The sequence below is a fragment of the Strigops habroptila genome, chromosome 1 (assembly GCF_004027225.2).
Source record: "Strigops habroptila isolate Jane chromosome 1, bStrHab1.2.pri, whole genome shotgun sequence".
NCBI classification, from domain to species: domain Eukaryota; kingdom Metazoa; phylum Chordata; class Aves; order Psittaciformes; family Psittacidae; genus Strigops; species Strigops habroptila.
In genome coordinates, this window is record NC_044277.2 from 50,215,001 (window position 1) to 50,234,141 (window position 19,141).

Genomic DNA, 19,141 nt, shown 5'->3' on the forward strand with positions numbered 1-19,141 from the left:
TGTCGGATATTTAATGAAACATCCCTCCAAGATGGGAAAGAGTTTGCCCCTTCAGCTGTTGCTACAGATTGTGACTGCAAATGCTTTGGTCACGGATGAACTTGGTGGTATCCAGGCTCTTCTGCCAACTCCCTCTCCTTCCTCCTGCTTTTCTCCTTCCCTAGGGCTGTTCATGGCACTCCCTGTTTCGGCTCTTGGTGCCATGGCCCATGCTCTCAGTGCTCATTTTGGCCTGGTACCACAGCATGGCAAAATGCCATTGCGGTTGTGGTACATCATCATCTGTGAACTGCCTGACCAATACCAACTTTTTTCCCTTTTGTTATTGAGTGGAGAGATGAGGAATGACACACACTTAAGTGCATCAGTTATCTCCTTCCCCCCCCCCCTTTAGACCTAGCCTAGCCGTGATTTGCCAGAGCTATCAAGAAATAAATAGAAGAAGTTTCAGTAGTTACTTTTTTTTCAGGCGGTAGGACAGTTTTCTTCCCAAGACTGACAAAAGAACTGGTGCACAGTGAGTTATTATTACAATCACTTATTCAAAACAAAAAAAAGAAAAAAGAACGTGCTGTAAGATGACAAATAACATAGCCCAACTCATGCAATGCATTAACATTTCAGTGCTACATATTTTGTGGAGCGTGCACAGCAAAAGCAGGGCAATCACAGTTCTAGTTCAAGGACTACAGCAATCCAGTCTTGAACACAGTCTCACAAAGTGATTCCAGATTGCAATTCTGAGCACTGATGGCCAGTACAATAGCAAAAACTAAGCCATACTACTTTAAGGACATGACTTTGATAATTCCCTACTTAAAAGCCAGGGATAAGTTATAGGCTGGACATTCCCACTGGGGAAATAGGTTAGTTACATCAGAAGGGGTTACCTTTTGCCATTCAACATCTTGCAACCGCGGTCCTAGTTACCATCTCCAAACCAAGATGTTTGCCTCAGCATATGTTTGTTTACCCAAGTGACTTATCTTACCTCGGTGAGACATTTGATCCCATAAAACATCCACCACACTCTGTTCTACTGCTTTTCTTTAACTCCAGGCGAGGTCTGTCCCTTTCCCCAAACTTTTTGACAGCTTTGAAATGTGGCAGAGTGTCGTTGTCAGTGCAGTTCAGAGGCCAGGCAGCAGTTGCCTTCTCTGGGGGCTCTGCAATGCTCCAGTATTTCTCCTCTTTGAATGGAGCTGGCAAAATCCATAATTGCTTCCATTCCATTTGGCTAAAAATGAGGAAAAGCCCGGCACCCTACCACAGAGATTGTTCAGTGGAGAGTTGCTATGATGAAGGCCTCTGCACCAGGAGTCACATGTATGCCAATGTCACAGCTCAGTTAGTTTGTTTTTAATATATCTCTTTATTGTCTTCTTTCATGTGTTGTTTTTTCTCCCCCTGGGTGGAGCACAACCGGGGAGGTGATGACTTACCTGCCACAGCTCGGTAGATCGCAATCTGGAACTGGCAGAGTGTTAACACAATGCCCCAGCAGAGCTTTTCTGTCTCTAATTTCTATTATTATGTTGTTACTGGATCAGTGAAGAGAACCACGAACAATACAATTACCAGGAAGCCCTCTTCCTTTCCTCATCCCTTTGTCTTGCTGCAGATTGGGTCTGTGACTCACAGAGCTGTATTTGCCCGCGCTACTGAAAAGGGTGCTACCCGCCAATGGGACCCAAGCGTGGGAAAGCCTGACCGCTGGCTGGAAAGGCCAGTCACGTCGTGTTTTGCGGCTGACATCCAAACGCATCCTGATGAATCAAGTGATAGCAGCTACCTTCTGCCACAACAGCAGCTGAGCAGCAGCGCAGAAGAGAGACTGTAAAAACCTCCCCACCGTGTACAAAAGCACGGGGAAGGGTAGATGGTTGTGAATGAGCTTGCCATGGTGGGACGGCAAGTGCTCTTAGGTCACTGGCATAGCATCAGTCTAAAGGGAAAGGGGGTGAGTATGTTTCAAGTGTGGGTGCTAGTCCCAGGTTTGCTCAATGCAAGCCCTCCTGTGCATCACTGGGTGGCGGGGCTGACCCAACCCCATTGAGTGATGCATAGTGGGAAAGGAGAACTTCACGTGCTGACTGCACTCCAAATCATGTATAAACCTAAGACTACAATGACAAATGCCAACAGCAGCAGAGCAGCCAATATTTATATTATTAATTGCTATCAAAAATGTCAACTCAAAGTCAACACCAACTCTCAACAGATCTGATACACAAGCATGCTCCAAAATGAAGGTTGAAATGTATTATTTGCCTATTGCGTGCTGCAAAAATAAATGTCTAGCAGGAGAGAACAGACTTTGGCAAACAATCTGACAACAAGCTATGCTTGTGGGGAGGGCTCATGATTTGATCTGGAAGGGAACATTGAGAATAAATACGGATAAAGTTTACCTTAAGCATGCATGAAAGGCAGGACTGTGAGCCATGGTTTGGATTTCTTCATTCTTCTGCCAACGAACAGCTTGAAACATATCTGCTATTTCATGCCCTCTGATCTATTCTCATTACAAAAAGATACCAGCCACCTCAGAAAGGTTTTTAAATAATAAAATGTACTTTTTTTTTTTTTTTTCCATCCCTGGTGCATCAGTTGATCAGTGACCAATGAGAACGTAAATTCCAGCAGATGAAGAGAAATCCCTTCATCTTGGTGGTAAATAAACCTTTAAGCAGAAGTTTCCCTGCCTATATATCCCTGGCACAAATCTTTCTGATCTTCCTGTGCTGAGGGTCTAAGCATGGGCAGACAGTATGTGGTGCAGCACTGGCATGCTATTGATATAGCTATTAGGCTCTACAGACTGAATCAGAACTTGCTTAAATGCTCATATAGCCATAAGCAACATCATCTGGGATGTATTTCTATGGGATTTAGCTACTGTCTTTGTTTCACATACTGTGAAAAACTCTGTCTGGAAGCAGGATTCCAGTGAATGAAGCTATCTCCGCCAGGGATCATTTTGCGCCCCCATGTTTCAGCCATCACTGGAGGTAAGCATGAGATGAAGGGGACCAGTGAGGGGAAAAAGAAACAGGCGGGGCTTTCTTGCTGCTTCTTTTGAAATCACCAACATAACTCCTGACATCTTCAGTGGGGTTTGGCCGGGCTCCATGCAGAAGTGCCTTTGAAGATTTTGCTAAGGCTCAAGGCCTTGATCATGACAACATTTACACCTGTGAGTAACTGTGCAGATGAGCACTTCCAGGGCGCACAATGGGACGCTTCGTATGAGACTTTGCAGGATTGGTCTTAAGCAATGAGTGCTTAAGAGGAACATTCTGCTTGTAGTGCTTTTATCCTTGACCACATCAAATGAAACACCTTGGCAGTTCTGGGAGAGCGAATTTGCATTGAAAACCCACAGCTCTTACAAGCAGTGCATTAATTATTTTATTAATTTGCTCTTTTTACATTATGGGAAACATTCATCTATTTACATTTTCCTGTCCACACACAAACCAGATAGATAATCCTATGGAAACCCAAATCGTTAAGCCATAAAAACACTCTCCTCTGTCTAAAGGCTTTCAAATTTGTGTCTTTTGTTTCAAATCAAAAACATTTTTAAAATCACATTTGGGAATGCAGGTAGGCCAGTGATTTACATTCCAGTTACTTAAAATATGCATTTGACCATTTTCCTTAAAAAAACCCCAAACAAACAAAAAACCCAATAAATTCACAAAGATACAGTTTAAATTAAAGTGATAGTGCACATAAAAGCATTAAGGGAACACCAATAAATAAACTGAAATATATTACAAATAAATTATTTCTATTTACCTTTTCAAATATTAAAAATCTTTAATCCATTTCTTCATCTTTCTTTACAAAAAGATTATGAGAATTTTATGGAAACATCTGCAAAAAATATAATAAATACTTTTTTTTTTCTTTTTAAACTTTTGAAGCAGGAGACAAAAACAACCTTTTCTAAAATTTCCCCCAAGAAAAAAAACCAAAACAATAGTTTAGTCCCAAAGTGAAACAGAATATAGGCATTTTTAATATACACTGGGCAGGTTAGACTAAAAACAAACAGTTACAAATTATACTAGAACAGATGATAGAGCAAATATACTAGCATTAGTGTCAGTAAATGAGTCAAGTGGTTAACTAGTGGCATTCTAGGGACAGAATTATTCTATTTTATATTTTCCGGTCTTGGCGGTACTGTTAATATTTTGCTAAAAAACTAAGCAATCATTATAATAACCTCTCCAGTGCCAAATGAACTAACAGGCATCCCACTAAGAACAAATTCATTTAAATTAGATATGAAAAATATTCTATGACATACAAATACAGTAATTTGTAATGTACAGGACTAGATAGGCTTTGCTTTTCTGCATTTTTAGGGGGGAACTTGCTGGATATGAATTTCTGTAGCCACTTGTTAACCACAGTCTTAACTCATCTTTCATAAAACGCTCACAAAACTAAGTTAAGTCTGCGACACAGTTGTGAATGTGGACTCTCACCTGGATACTGCTTTGAATATTTCAGTACAAATGAGTTCCAAATAGTTAATACTTCTTATGACTATATATGCTCAAAAGTGGCAGTTGGCACTATTACATACTGCAAACACGGTGATGTTTCATTGCTGCTAAAAGTTAAACGCAGTGTGTCAAAACTAGCAAATACACTGCTATTCAAACACCTAGAGGGTCAAACCATTTGAAGCTCCTGTAACACAAAGCACTCTAGGGTTACACTGGATTTCTGGTTACTCTAGTTAAAAGTCATTTATGTATTAAATTATTAGCCCTTATCTTGTAAACCACAGCAGTAAATATTTGTGCCCTGTTTATAAAGACATAGCTCAGATATCAATGGCTTTGAGAGGTAGCAAATTCTCTAGTGGTTTTAGTATGCTCTCATGAAAATACTTGGTGCCAGAACCTATTACCTCTCTTATTTTCTTGAATAAAATTAAATTAGCACCTGGCTATGATGTCGTAGGAAAAGAAGCTGTCTGGCATGATCTCGATGAATAGTTTTAGCAAGACCTTAAGTTTTTGATGACGATTTTGAATGCTTTTTAAGTGCAAGCTGCAGAATTACACCACCCATGCAGTGGGATTTTTCACGGGTCAGACCATCTGTACAAGTTTAACAGTTGTGGGCACAGACAGACAGCACTGGCACCCTGTGCCCCTCCATGGGGGCTTGTCCCTCTGCCTGTTCCCATCAAGAATGGAAAGCAGCCTGCCTTCCTCTCCCATGTAGCCCTGCCCTGGCAGCCTGGGCAAAGGGCTTACAGGGACCAGTGGAGGGGTCCAAAAAGCATCATGATGGGGCTGCACACACCACCAGGGGCCACACAGCACTCCTCTGCCCTGAACCAGCCCCATCATCCGGACTAGCTCACAGTAATTTTGCTTTCAGCAGCACATGCCAGCTAGGCACACGTGTGCACGCACACCCTCAAACTCGCACTCACATGCACGCACACAACTTGCTTTCAGCAACATGCCTGACATAGCTTTCCTAATGTTGGCACAAGAGATCCTGGTAGTGGCGTGGTTGGCATCGCTCCTCATCAAAGGAGCTGGAAGACAAGCTCCTGCCTCAGCCAGGGGTGGCTGGGGAGAACAGTCAGCAGGGGCTGACCTCCCAGGCTCCTCTCCAGCCCTATTGTCTGCCAGTTCCCCCCACTATTAATGAGCTATTTGGGATGCATGTTTTTCGTGATTGCAAAACAATGGCAGAAGCCATTGGTAGGAAGGCTTGTTGTGAAAAAAATTAAGTTCACATTGATCCCATAACTTGTGAAAAATACTTTATTGTTCTTGTTCAAATGGGTATTTTATACTGCTAAGAGGAGGCTGAGTGAGAGATTTACTCCTAGATATGGACTGGTGATAAGCAGTCTGAACTGTAGCATATAACTGGCTGTGGATAGAGCAAAGCAAGCCCGGCCTGGAAAAGCATCAGAGGCTCCATGTACAGCAATTCGCCTACAGGTGTCTGTGTGTGGCTGCGTGGACGTGTGAGATCGGATGGTCCCACCGAGATTAAGACATCAACAAAACCAAACTTTTTTTTTCTTTTTTCTTTTTTTTTTTTTAACCAATATAATCCATACAATACAATACAAGAGGAATTGACAATACAGTACAATTTTAAAAATTCTTAATACTTGGACAAGAAAATCCTTCCTTTATATTATCTCTTCAACTGTCATTGCTTCTTATCTTTTTCCTTTTCACTCTTTTATTGCCTTTCAAAATAGATTATTTCCCTGGAAGATCGAATTTACAATCTTCTGCTGATTGAAATGTTTAAGTAGTGATTGATGAAATAAAAATGAGGCAGTTTGTGCAGCTGTGAGTGTGCAGGTATCTTTCCACAGGAACTTTTCTATCCCTCGCCATCTCACCTGCGGGATATACTTCCACTTTTTCACCTCGCAGAGCTGTGTTTTATTTTCTCCCCCACCCCCTACTTCCACCCCAACCCCCTCCCCTTATCTGACTCCTTAAATTCAGGTGAGAAAGTGTGATTCGGAAGTTTAAAGTGCGCCATCTGCTTTAAAAAAAACAGTAATAAAAAGAAGGGAATCCGAGTCATAGCTCCTTTCATCTTTTGTGAGGAAGACGGCAGAGTCCGAAAGGATCACCCTGCATGACTGAAATTTCCAAAGTCCCCTACAGTTTGATATTGCTGTACACTGGGTAACAGACTAGCTTTAGGTCAACTAAAGATCATGAGTAAGTTAAACGGAGCATCTACTGTACAGGTGGCGGGTGTGTGGAAGTCTGAGCGCTGCATTTATTTGTTTCAAACAGAAACTCAAAAATAAAGAAGGATCGTACTCGTTTACATGAGGCAAAGTGGCAGCATCAGTACATGTGACAAAGCATCGTGATGGCATGGGCGAACCTTCAGAAAGCAAGGGTGATTAGAGGACATCTCTCGGAGGACCGACAACTACGCCACGGCAGTGGAGTTCACTGGGAGCATCGGGGCGGTTGCGTATAGAGATGGGAGGGAGAAAGGAGTGGGGAGAGAGTGAGAGAGAGAGGAGGAGGAGGAGGTACAAATACTTTGTGGTGACCTTGAGCAGGAGCCTAGAGGGGCAGATTATACATGAGGCTTTTCTTGCCAGAGAGAGTCCTCCTGGTTGGATCCCTTCATAGCCTGGTCTGGGCTTCGGGGATGTATATCTCAATGCTTTCGGCGCTCTCGGTAGCTGAGTTCTGGCGGACCGATGCAGCGCGCTTGGCAGCCATCAGCCGTTTCCGGGCCTCTTGACGCTGCGAGCTTTCCAGAGAGCGTTCTCGTATGAGTGGCACCTGACCTTTCGATGGCTTCTTTGGCACTGGAGGAGGGACCCTTCTCTCCTGATCAAAGCAGAAGGTTAATGGCATTATACAGCTTCTCAGGGAAAGGCGGGAAAAACTAGGATACGTCAGTAGTTAGAACACACATTTTACCTAAGGTTTGTTAGCTCTTATCTGCCTTTCTGTCTTCAGTGAACTGGCTTTTGTGCTCAAGGTTTCATAAACACAGGGCAAGGGCAAAGGGCTACTTCTCCTTGGGGACGGTGCATTAAACGCCTGGCGCTGCCAGGGCCGAGGGCCCCACCACTAACCGCTTAGTGCGGTTCCCTGGGGCAGGGGGGATCCAGGCGTCTCCTCCTGGTGCCAGGGGCTAGAAAGGAGAGCATCAGACACGGCCTCCCACCACCAGCACAGTCACGAGTGGCTGGGGAGCGAGCGCCACTCTCAGCATAGGAGCTCTGGAGAGCCCCAACTCCTGAGCCACCCTCTTCTATATGTGCATAACACACCACGCGCTCTTGCAACACGGAGATACCGTGGCTTTGGCATTCCCAAATGCAGTTAGGAACTAGCTGCCTGCAGCTGGTGCACCGGAATAAGCGTTGTTAAAAAACACCATATATTTATGTGTATATTTTGTAGTGGCTTCGTGACTGCTCAAAAATCCCCTTGCACTGCTCACTGTGCAAGCTCTTAAATTCTAGCCTTCTGCTAAATAGGCATGACAAGCTACAATCAGCTAGAAATAGAAAAAAACCCTGGTAGGAAAAGTGTAAGAACCATTAAGAGAACATGCATTAATCATCACGGTGGCAGCTAGCTCCAGATATGCGGTCAACAAGGAGGACTTTCGTGTGTATCCTGGTGCATGTACACACACACACAAAAACCCAACAAAAAACCCCCCTCAGAGAGGGATCTCTCCCGAAAAAGAAAAGTGTATTCAGGTCTGAATTTCAGGCGCCACAAAGACTTTGTCAAGTTAATTAGATTGTCTTTTAAGTTACATCCCCTTCCAACTGTGAACATGGTCTCTGAGCGAAGGGATTTTATCGCACTACAAAGGTCCCATTCTGCCCTTTCGTTTTCTCTCATGCTGCTCACAGCTTCCATGGCTCGAAATATAAAGGTGCTTAGTTACACTTATTCATACTTTGCTTTTTCTGTCCATCCAAGGATTAATCTATGCTGCTTAAAAAGGGACCAGTGGCAAAGGGCAAAGGCAACTGCAAATATCAATTCCACAGAAAGTTTTTTTCTTCTTTTTTTTCTCTTTAATCCTTTTTAAGATAGGAGATGATCTGTTTCATCTAAAATCATAGACAAACGCTGTTGAAACAGGAACACAGTGCAATTCTTTAAAATCTTTACCTTCCTACTGTAGGTCCCTTTCTTCAGCACTACTTAACTTCCTTTAACCCATTATAGTCTTCTTTTTGTTGGAAACTCTTTGAAATGTTTTTTTCAGAAGCAAAGAAAAGGCACATTTTTTTTTTAAGGAAAGCTCTCATTTCTTACTGTAATTGCAAACACTCGGCCTACCCGCTTTACTGTAAAAGCTAATGAAAGACCAGATACCAACATTTCTGTGCATGCATGTTTGATGGTTTTAACTTCCTTTTTTTGTTAGAAACTGAAAAAAAAAAAAAGAAGATAAGAAAATGACTTGCCTTCAGTACCTTGGGCTAGGAAAACACATTCCCATTCATTCCCCTACAAAACACACTAGGTGTGCACAAATGGTGTGAACATGGCACTCCTAAGTCAGGAATAAGTATTTAGTCTTGATTGGAGGAGGAGGGAGAGTGCTACCAGCACTGCCTTTGCAAGCTTCCCGCTGCAAGATTAATGGGGTTTGATATTATTACGGTTATTTGTTCAAAAGAAAACACCACTTTGGTCATCAGCAGCCAGCTGATCATCAGTTGGGGCAGCCCGGACTCCTGTCTGAGCCACTGTACCTGTACATCACGTTCCCCCTCCTTCTGGTGACCCTACCTGTAGGCTGTATTCATTGCTATCAGACCAGCCACGGTGGAAATTCACCCATCAAATTACATACCTATAGGAGCGCAACATTAGACTGTTGATTCCTCTAGGAATGGGTCTGGCTTTTAAGGATTTTTCTGAAACATTTGTGTATTTTGGCTCACCCAAGTGCTGTTTGTCTTGATGCAGATAGTGAGAGGAAAAATAAGGCAATGGTGCCAAATGAAAATGGAAAGTGAAATGTGGCTCACACTTGGAGATGTGGTAGTTTTTCATGGTGACAGAAGACGAATACATTTAAAAAAAACCAGAAGACCAAAGCTCCGGATGATTTTTATGTTACTTTGGGTAAACAATACTACCGGGAAAGTGAACCTGTTTATGAAATCATCCATAAAAAAAACCAAAACAAAAAACAAAAAACAAAATAAATAAAAAAACCAAACAAATGGACAAAAAAATGTAGGTCTTTTATGTGACATTTTGGAAGGCATATTTTTGATATTGCTTTGTTTGTAACCTGGTTACCAAAATCAGTGATGGTTACAATGCTTTCCTAGTTTTTTCAGTAACACAACCTAGAACTCTTGCTATATGCAATAATATGAACCGTAAATGTGATTTATTTAATTTTAAGAATCAATATATAAGGCAGTTCCTTCCAACGATTGATCGTCTAATATGATTAAATGTAAAGCTTAACAAAGTACCACATTCCCATTATCCGATTCACAAAGACAGATTTGGTTTAAAAATATGCCTGAAACATATTACAGATAATATCCCAGATGATTATTATGTAAACATTGTTAATACAATGAAATTAATTTGATATGAGCTTCATTTCACACTTTTAACGTCAACGCTGTAACACAGAGGCCTATTTAATCTGTCCAGTATTTGTGCAGGGTTTTAAATGAAGCATACAAAATCTACAGTGTTCTACCTTCTTGTCATGAGGATCCATCTGTTTCCAATTATTGGCCTTTAACTGATGAAGTTCATCAAATTTCATACTAATATTTTCTATGGACAACTGCAGCATATCCCAAAACCCTGCTAAATCCTGGGAGGTCGGCCGTGGATGTGCATTAGGATTCTGTGCAATAGAAGAAAGAAAAACACATTGGCTTTAGTATGCCTTAATGTAAAGCATTCGTGCAAATAGTCAGGAATCTCGCTAGCAAAGCAGTTTCAGCAGATCCAAGAGATCAGTGAGACACAGGGAGAGAAGCAAAGTGGAGCACTACTTACTGGCAGGGTTTTTTCAAGGAGTCTGGCTGGGTGTTGAGCTGCTGTGCCCCCACAAGTCCCCACTCACTGAAGGCAGCGGTTACCCCCTGTGGACCACGGCGAAAGGGCACATGGTAGGTCCCCTATGGCAGGATCTGCTTAGGGATGTTCCTGGGCACAACTGGTTGTACCCTAACCACACTGAAATGAATCACCAGCCTCATCTTCACTTTCATGAGGAAGGGTTCCCTGCCATGTTCACACTTCTAAAAAGACTGATACCTGTGCATATGTACATTTGCTGTGTGTGCACATAGTGATATATCAATGCGTGAATGCCTTTTCCACACTGAGAACCTAAGATTTAACCAAGAATAACCTCTGCAGGCTGAAAAGCTCACAAGAGAACATGCAGAAGCATGGTAATCCCACTTTTACAGGCAGATTTTGGGGCACAGGTAGGGAGCATTGCTTTGTGTGTGCAAACTCAGACCAGTTCATCATCCCAAGAGTATTGCTCAGAAGAGCACGCTGGGACTGTTGGCATCTCCAGCCAAGAGGCTAGCAACCTAAGAGGTCCTGTGCTGTTTTCTGTCCCTTCAGTGCAACCCAGCTCTCAGTGTGCTTTTCACAGCAGCATTGTCAAATTATTTTGATAGGATGATTATACCACCACAAGAGAAATTACTGAAAACAATAAAGTATATATTTTTAGATTCATAATGAGACCAGAAATTACACTTGGATTCCTAGTTTTTCAGTGCTTGACACTAGAAGTTGCCCAGTTGTAGGCCTTTATTTACAAAGATGTGCAACCAGAATGCTTTTTGTATTTTTATATTAAGAATTGGAAGGCTTATTCAGGCAGAGCCAATTTTTGTTGCATTTGTCCACTGAGGCAGATTGTAGTTTGGGGCTTGATTTCCACGGGTGCATTAACTGAAGCAGAAGACAGTCACACCCCTCTGGCGAGTATCACAAGGTTTGCCTTCCCTTCCTTATTTTATGCTGACAGAGCATAATGCTCTATGCTTTTGGGGCTTCTAGGAACTTATGTCAAAGCTGCAAATTAAATGTATTATATCTACTCTGCAAGGATGGATTGTTTATGAAAAAGTTTCAAAATGTTTATAAGTGCTGGCATTTTTGAGAATAGTGCTTTAGATACAAGGTGTGAAATGTATTTTTATTTATCAATAGGAATGTCATTCTTTGCCCTTTTAGCCCTCTGGAAGTGATTTATCTCTTTTTCACTTATTGGGGTTGTGGAACATGAAGCACTAACTTTCACTGGTTGACTTTCTTGTATTTCTGTCTTGTTTGGTACAGATTACATGGGAAAGCCTCACTCATGAGACTTCTGGTCCACCCTGAAAGACTTTAAGTTCTTTTACCCAAACATCTCTGTGCCTATGCAAACTGAACTCAGAGGTCAAGGGACAGATCCTTGCTCCTCTGAAGTCAGTAGCAGAGCCTCAGCGATATTTCACCCAAAGCTTTTTGCCTGTTGTTATATTAAGGCTCTAAAGCTATTGTGAAACTCATGCTGACACCGCCAAGTTTCATAGAGATTCTCCCAAATTCATACCAAGGCCTTTATTAGAAAAACTACCATATTAGTCAGAAAATCTGTCTAGTCTAGATATGATTATTCACAGGGTTAGTAAAAGGCACACAACAGTGTCTAGCAGAAAAGTTACATACCAGGTTTTCTTCGCAAAGTTCTCTGAACTGGTAAAATTTCTGGGCCATGAGAAGCTGGGCACTGCCCACTGCAGTTCGAATTTTCCCTAGAACTGAGAGGAGAAGAAATGTAAGTCATGATGCTTTCTGTGTGGTAGGCAACGGAAAGCCTACAAAAAGAGAGGAGAAAACTGCACAGTAGTTGTCTCTGGCTTTCAAAAAGCATGTTATCTCTTATTCATGGATTAGAAAGAAGCTGATATATCTAAGGTCAAATCTGCAGTAGGCAAAAATACTAATCTGCTGCTGCATCTTACTCATTCCTCCCATGAGACCAGCTATAACCAGCAAAGAGCACTTCCATGGCAGTATAAATGTGGCTAACTAAAAGCTTTTGCAACCTGTATATAAAGCTCACCAGAAATGACACCTATCATCATCACTGTGACCCAGGCTCAGGCTTTGAATACAAACCCAGCTCCCTGCACAAGGACACGCGGCTTTCAATCCCCATGATGCCTTCTACACTGCATCTACCAGCATTTCTTCCACCTTGCTTAGCAACCCAGCGCCTTGTTTTCAGGTTTAGCTGAGTGTTGCTCAATCAGAGCCCCAGAAAGGGAATGGTGATTTTAATGCATGCCAATGAATCTCAGTTGGACCCTCTGAGTATTTTCCAGTGAGCACAATCTTGAGGCGGCTTCTGCCTTTGAATGCAGATACTAAGGCATACTTCAGGGAGCAATCACACCCTGGCCTCTCGTCCTTGCTGGTGACCTGCAAGGAGATGTCAAAGAGTCCTAGCCCAGCTCCAGTGCTGTTTGGGGACTCCTCTGTAGAGACAGCTGGGTACTTATGGTCTCTTTGGACTGACTGCATGCTGTGAAGGACTGCAGTGAACCAGAAGACAGCCCATAGTGAATGCCTCTGAATAAAACAGGAGCTCATACTGTTTCACTTGCATTCAACCTCACTGAATTGGTGGGGTTTACTGCTGCAAGGGATAGTTGGGAATACACTACTAAAACCAGAGGCAAAACTGGCACATTCAGAGACCTGCATTTCCCTAGGGCTTTGCTGAGTTCTGGTCCAGGGGGTGTGTGTGTGTACATGTGTGTGTGTGTACATGTGTGTGTGTACATGAAAAAAGAAGCAAGCAAGTAGAAACAGAGCAGAAAGACATGGCCTCAACTGGTGGTAGGACAGTGAATCTAAAAAAGTGAGTGTGATTTTGGGGACTGTTGATTGAAAGAAAATTGATGCTGTAAGCAAGAAAGCCACTACCAGTTTGTTTGACGCTTTCAATGCTCAGGGAAAAGAACTCAACAACTATGCTATATGCAGTGTCTTTAAATAAACAGGTTGGCACGGTGGATGTATCTGGCTCAATCATTAATTTTCCCTCTAGGCTGAAACAACTTATTATCCCCCAATTCTCTCATTAAATATTGACTTAAAAACTAATTTAAATTAATAAAAAAAATTTAACACTTCATTAATGAAAAACATGAATGGCAGCCACTGTGTCACAATTTTCACTATCATTTCTATTCATAGATATTTGCATTGTTCCAGCCCTCAAATAAACACAGCAATTTCTCCATGACAAATTTACAGTTTGGATACACGAGGCAGGTGAGGGAGAAACTGGAAAAACAAACTGATGAAGTGGCCTGCTCGAGCTGAGTGAATTGTTGGCAGAGTGTAGAAGAGATATTAGTCCTGAGCTGCCATCCTCTCTGCCATCCCTTGGGCACAGTCGCTTTTTGTATAAAACCTAACACAACAATAGCAGAGCTCCACTGGGAAAATACGGCTACGTATTTTGACTTACCACAATGAAAATTCAATAAACAGATAAAGAAAGAAATAAATACAACTTTGCTATAGTGACTTCTGACAACTTTTTTAGGGCCTCAGGGTCCTGTGACAGGCTACAGTGCATACCCGTGGCTTGTGACCAGAATGCCACCGTGCATTCTCCCAGGGATTCACTTGTGTAGCACACAGTAACAAATACTCATGATGAAATCTGTGTTCTGCTCCTTCAAGGCATATAGCTTTTCCTTCAGCAGCCTTCAAGCTCACTTCTTAAGGCTGCAGAAGGAAAAGTGGGATGCAGAGTTCATTTCTACTTCAGACATAGAAAGGAGAAATGGGAGAGGGAGTCTTTTCACATTTTCTTTCCAGAAACTATAGGAGAGAGCTCTGTGAACACACACAGAGCCCAGACTTTCATTTTGTTCCCAGAACTCAGCTCAGCACTGCCAGGAAATAGCTGTGAGCTGGAAGATTCACTAAGCAGAATATTTTCAGCATATTGCGCAGGGAGTTTTGCACACAACTCCCATTATTGTTAGCAAGGCTTGCGTGTCTAATTCTATGCGCACAGTGCTGAAAATGGACCCCTTGGTGTGTCTAGTCATTTATGCAACCCAATATGCAAACCACTCAACTGAAAGGACTTTTCAATAGTGGGAGGAGCTACTCCGGGAGCTTTCATGTGGTTCCCATTGTTATGAAAACTCTTCCCACTGAGAGTATTTCAGAACAGCTGCCTCATCTGGAGCTCGGCCACTCTGATGCTTCCCAAGACTTGAGGAGGAGAGAAAAAAACGGTCTCTCAACTTCTTGGGACAAAAAACCAAGATGAGGGGAGCTCTTCCTGGAAACCTGCATCACCCGAGTTGGAAAACATGTCCCAGGCACGAAGATATGTAAATACACCTTGTTGGTGATGGATGGGAATGTGCCCCTTTCTTTGAGGGAAGAAGAGCTTAATATTCAGAGATCTCAACAGAGGGAAAAGGAAGTCCTTGTCCTTGGCTGCCTAGCGACTGGCTATTTGCCTAAAAACCATCATCCCAGCTGACTGTGGGATGCATGCTGATGCTGTTCTCTATTGTTGCCACTTCTGCTGTAGCTGCGGCTGTATCTAGTCAAGTGTCACTGATTCCTTACCCCTCAAAAGCAAGCGGTCTGTTAATGTGAAACCCGTCAACAACCAACTCTGTCACGGAAGTTAGGGGAAGAAAAAAAAGACAAAGCATGCAAAAGACTGAAAGGAATCTCTCCAGAAGGCACAAAGCCTTATCAGTAGCCTAAGTTTTGTTTCCGAATGCACATTGCTTTGGTGTTTCAAGCCAAAGTGCTTGTTTTGCTTACTCAGTCAAAACTTCGGATGCTGAAGAGAAAAGGCCAAGGTGTAGTAAAAAAACCAAAAAGTAAAAATAGACTGGTACTTTCTTAGGAGAAAATCCTGCAATGTTTGAAGCCAAATACCAAGAAAATAAATGGAATTGCAGAGATAATAGCCAAAACACATCAGAAAAGAATCAGGAGAAAAACATATAAACATTCAAATTGATGTGCTCAGCTAATAAGATGCAAACAAAATGTATAAAACCAAGCAACAACAAAAAATACCGACCCATCAAGATACAATCATAACAGATTTAAACACCTATATAATGTTATTCATGTCTGCTTTCTATTCCATACAAGGTTATATAGCACACTCAGCACTGTTGGATCTGAATGCCTTCCAGTAATGCATTAAGCAACATTATTAACATCCATCATATGCTTTGCTGTCACCCCTTCCCCAGGGGGAGAAGTGTGTATACTGCAGTGTTTTGTTTTTATAGTTTGAATTTTTCCTTACCCCACTCCTTGCTTTGACCTCTCTTCCTTGCAAATCCAGTTCTCTCCTGTGATGACTTTTAAGAAATAGACATGTCTATTTTGGAAAGAACTGCTTCAGTATAGATAGTTTGATATAATTCAGCTACTGTGGAGTGTCTCCTCACTATTACTGCTCTTGACTAGGGGACACGGAATGTTATTCTGGGGTAGACACATGCCAGTAAATTTTTTTGTGTGTCCATCCCCCAACCCGTTCTTCTTTTAAAATGCTCTTAAGTATAGACTTAGACTGTGCACTGTTCAAGCAGTAAGTTCTTGCTTCTTGTGGTTCTAAGAACTGCATGGGACCTACTTTGGGATTGTAAAGCTCTGTGTATCTCTCCCCTCCATGTCTTAATAGGAAAAGAAATTAAAAAACAAAAAAGGAATTGCAAACACAAGCAAAAAAATGGTGATACTCTCATCTGCTCTATCTTGGAAAGAGACTTTGTGTGTGATGAGGATATTACAATATAAGAAAACAAGAATAAAACCCACCTGCAATGGAAAAGTCATCACATAGAAGCCAGGGAAGTTTTGAGTAGAGACAGCATTATTTGGCCCTAAACACCAATCATTGCATTTCAACTCTGACAGGGTCCAGGGTCTAACAAGTGACAAAGGAGGTACTTTAGGACTGTGACTATCAAATACCCTTAATGTACAAACAGCTGTTTGGTAGCAGGGCCCAAGCTAGGGAACAGAAAACCAGGGACTTGCTCATTGCCCCAGGAGCAAGTGGTAGGAACAATAGCCGAAATTACAGGGACACGGCCTGACATTTGTGTTGCAGATGTTGGCTGGGCACAATGCATATGAAGCAATCCTGCCATAGAGCTGTCACAATCCATTTCCAAGCCAGGATGGACCAGCATTTTAGCCTATTCATGTTGACAGACCTACATTTAAATAACGCCAAACATGACAAAAGCCAGGAAATTCAAAGTTAAAACTACTGCTCAGGTCTTAAGCTGAGCTACTAAGGAAAAAACAGCCAGATGGAGCAAACTATGAAAGAGCAGTCCCTGCTTTGAGTCATATATGTACTTATAGGAGTGATCTCATTGAAATTAATAGGGCTGTCTGCGTGAGTAAATGCTGTTCACTGGGAGTAAAGCAGTTTCCATGTGTTCTCTGACTTACTTGGCTTTTATTACCACAATTCATGTTTTTTTCCCTAACTAGATCGTTTCCTTGCTTGTGGGTTTCTCTTTTTCCCCTTGCTAGCTTTTGGACACTGGCAGGGCTTCCAGCCAGGAGCTGACTTTCCTTGGAGAAACCCTTGTATACGGAGAAGTCCCTTCTGGGGAGAAAAGAAAACCAGAACAAGAAAAGTACGAGTCAGGCATACAGCCAGAGGAACGTAGCCAGGGGGATTCCAGCAGGACTCTGGCCACACATCAGGCTGGTGACTGTCCCTTTGCAAGACTGCATCAGCCCACTGCAGCATGAGGCTGCCTCGCTCCTCCAAGCGGCAGGGACCAGGACAGCTTGGGGAAGCCCTGCAGAGGGCTGCCAAATGGTTTTCCTTGATTGTGGCTGAGAGTGAACTCATGAGTCCCCTTTTCTTTTGCCATGCACAACTATTACAAAAAATACATATTTTCCTTAACTTCTTTTTTGTCTAGCCTTCACTCTTTAAGTTTTCCTTTGGAACTATCAAACCACACTGAACCAGCAGGAAGTGTGCAAGTATTGCATAATCTGCCATACCTGGCTGAATTTGCAGACTCTGGTCCGGAGCAGCTAGGTTACTGCACATTTGAGGTCAACCTTTGTTCACAGACTAGCCCAGAGGAGTGTAATATACACACAAGACAGTTATAATGACAGGTCTTGTCAGAGCCGTGGTTTTCTATTTTAGTTTTTACTTGATTGGCCTGACTTGTCTTGCCACTAAACCCACATTACACCTGGCTTGTGGTGAATCAGGACCACTGTTTGCTTCTGAAGATGCTTATCTTCACATTGAAGCCACATTACAACCCCAATGAAAGAGAAACATTTCTGAAGCAGGGGGAAAATCAAATCCTCTGGTTCTTCCAGAAGGGTTTATGCTCCATGTGAAATAAAAACAACAGCAAAAAATCCAGCAAAAGCCAGGTTGAGGCCATAGGTGTATGTTCCCATGTCTACTGCCACTGGGAAAGAAAGTGATTAGAGGCTGCTCACTAACAGCTCTGCACTGGGAGCCAGGCCTGTTGCTGCTAATTCTGTGTGTAAATGGTTACTCCAGAGGCCTGAGCCAAAAGTCACCAACACCAGTTGTGAGGCCCTATGTGAAATTTTGCAGGTAAACAACTGATTTCACTTGAGGCCTTATCCAAACTGTCAATCAGTTCTCACAAGAGATTTAGCCTCATATATCTAAGAATATTTTTTTTTATGAAAGCCCTAGAGTTTGTAGCCAATGTCCCGGTAACAGCAAAATACACGGAAACTGTATCAAGTATCCTAGCTTAAAGAGTGAGTGGTGTTCATCTGCCTGTTACACACGCCGTGGCTTTATCAGAAAATGATTTCAGATAAAACCAGAATATACTATACAATACATAATTCATGGCGGAAGGGGAGCCACATTTCTCTCTATATTGGCATTTCATCGTGCAGCCACTGAACCACAGCTTGTTTTTATACACAGCAGCAGACTCCATTTCCCAGCTAAAAACATTCAATCCCATCTGGTAGATTCATTCCCAGCTAGATAATACCCAACGTATCTCTGTAACATACAAGCTACTGTCAAACAGCAGCGAGCCGTCTCCTCGAGACAGCTGTTTCGCACAAGGGCCGCATTGTCTGGAGGAAGCACGGATCGTTTTTCCCGGAGCGCCAGGGGGAAGAGCCCTCTGTCACTGCCATGGCATCAAGAAAACCTCGCTCATCACACGTCCTCATTATTTTGTTATCTGGCCAAACACACGCTGGGGATGTCAGGTTGAAAACAAAGGATGCGTTCCCTGCTCTGGTTGTATTTCATTAGGAAAACCAAAGTGAACACACCTCTTCTGCGCCTTTCCTCCTTCTCTTCAAAGTTTATAGACATATTAAACCAGATATATTTTGGGGGAGGTTTTGTAACAGCCAGGCTTTTGTTTCTGGCACTGCTGAGTGGGCAGAGCAGCTCTGGCCATATGCTTTTCCTTGGCACCAGGTAAAGCGGGGCATGCTGAGCTGCAGCAGAAAGCCCCGCACAGCCTCTGCGGGAGGCAGCTGCTGCGTACTGGAGCGGCCAGTGGCAT

At 42.6% G+C, this 19,141-nt stretch overlaps 1 protein-coding gene across 4 annotated transcripts in view; it reads right to left on the bottom strand.

The window, feature by feature from the left end:
• Nucleotides 1–3,393: 3,393 nt before the first annotated feature.
• Nucleotides 3,394–19,141, bottom strand: part of DLGAP1 (DLG associated protein 1) — a 398,543-nt gene continuing 382,795 nt past the window's right edge. For all 4 annotated transcript variants that reach the window (XM_030496374.1, XM_030496355.1, XM_030496364.1 and 1 more), the window contains 3 exons: nucleotides 12,237–12,328; nucleotides 10,246–10,398; nucleotides 3,394–7,370 (listed from right to left, as the gene is read on the bottom strand). In XM_030496374.1, coding sequence (XP_030352234.1) covers nucleotides 7,161–7,370; nucleotides 10,246–10,398; nucleotides 12,237–12,328 — 455 coding nt within the window. In that variant the 3' untranslated portion in view covers nucleotides 3,394–7,160. The remainder of the gene's footprint in view (nucleotides 7,371–10,245; nucleotides 10,399–12,236; nucleotides 12,329–19,141) is intronic.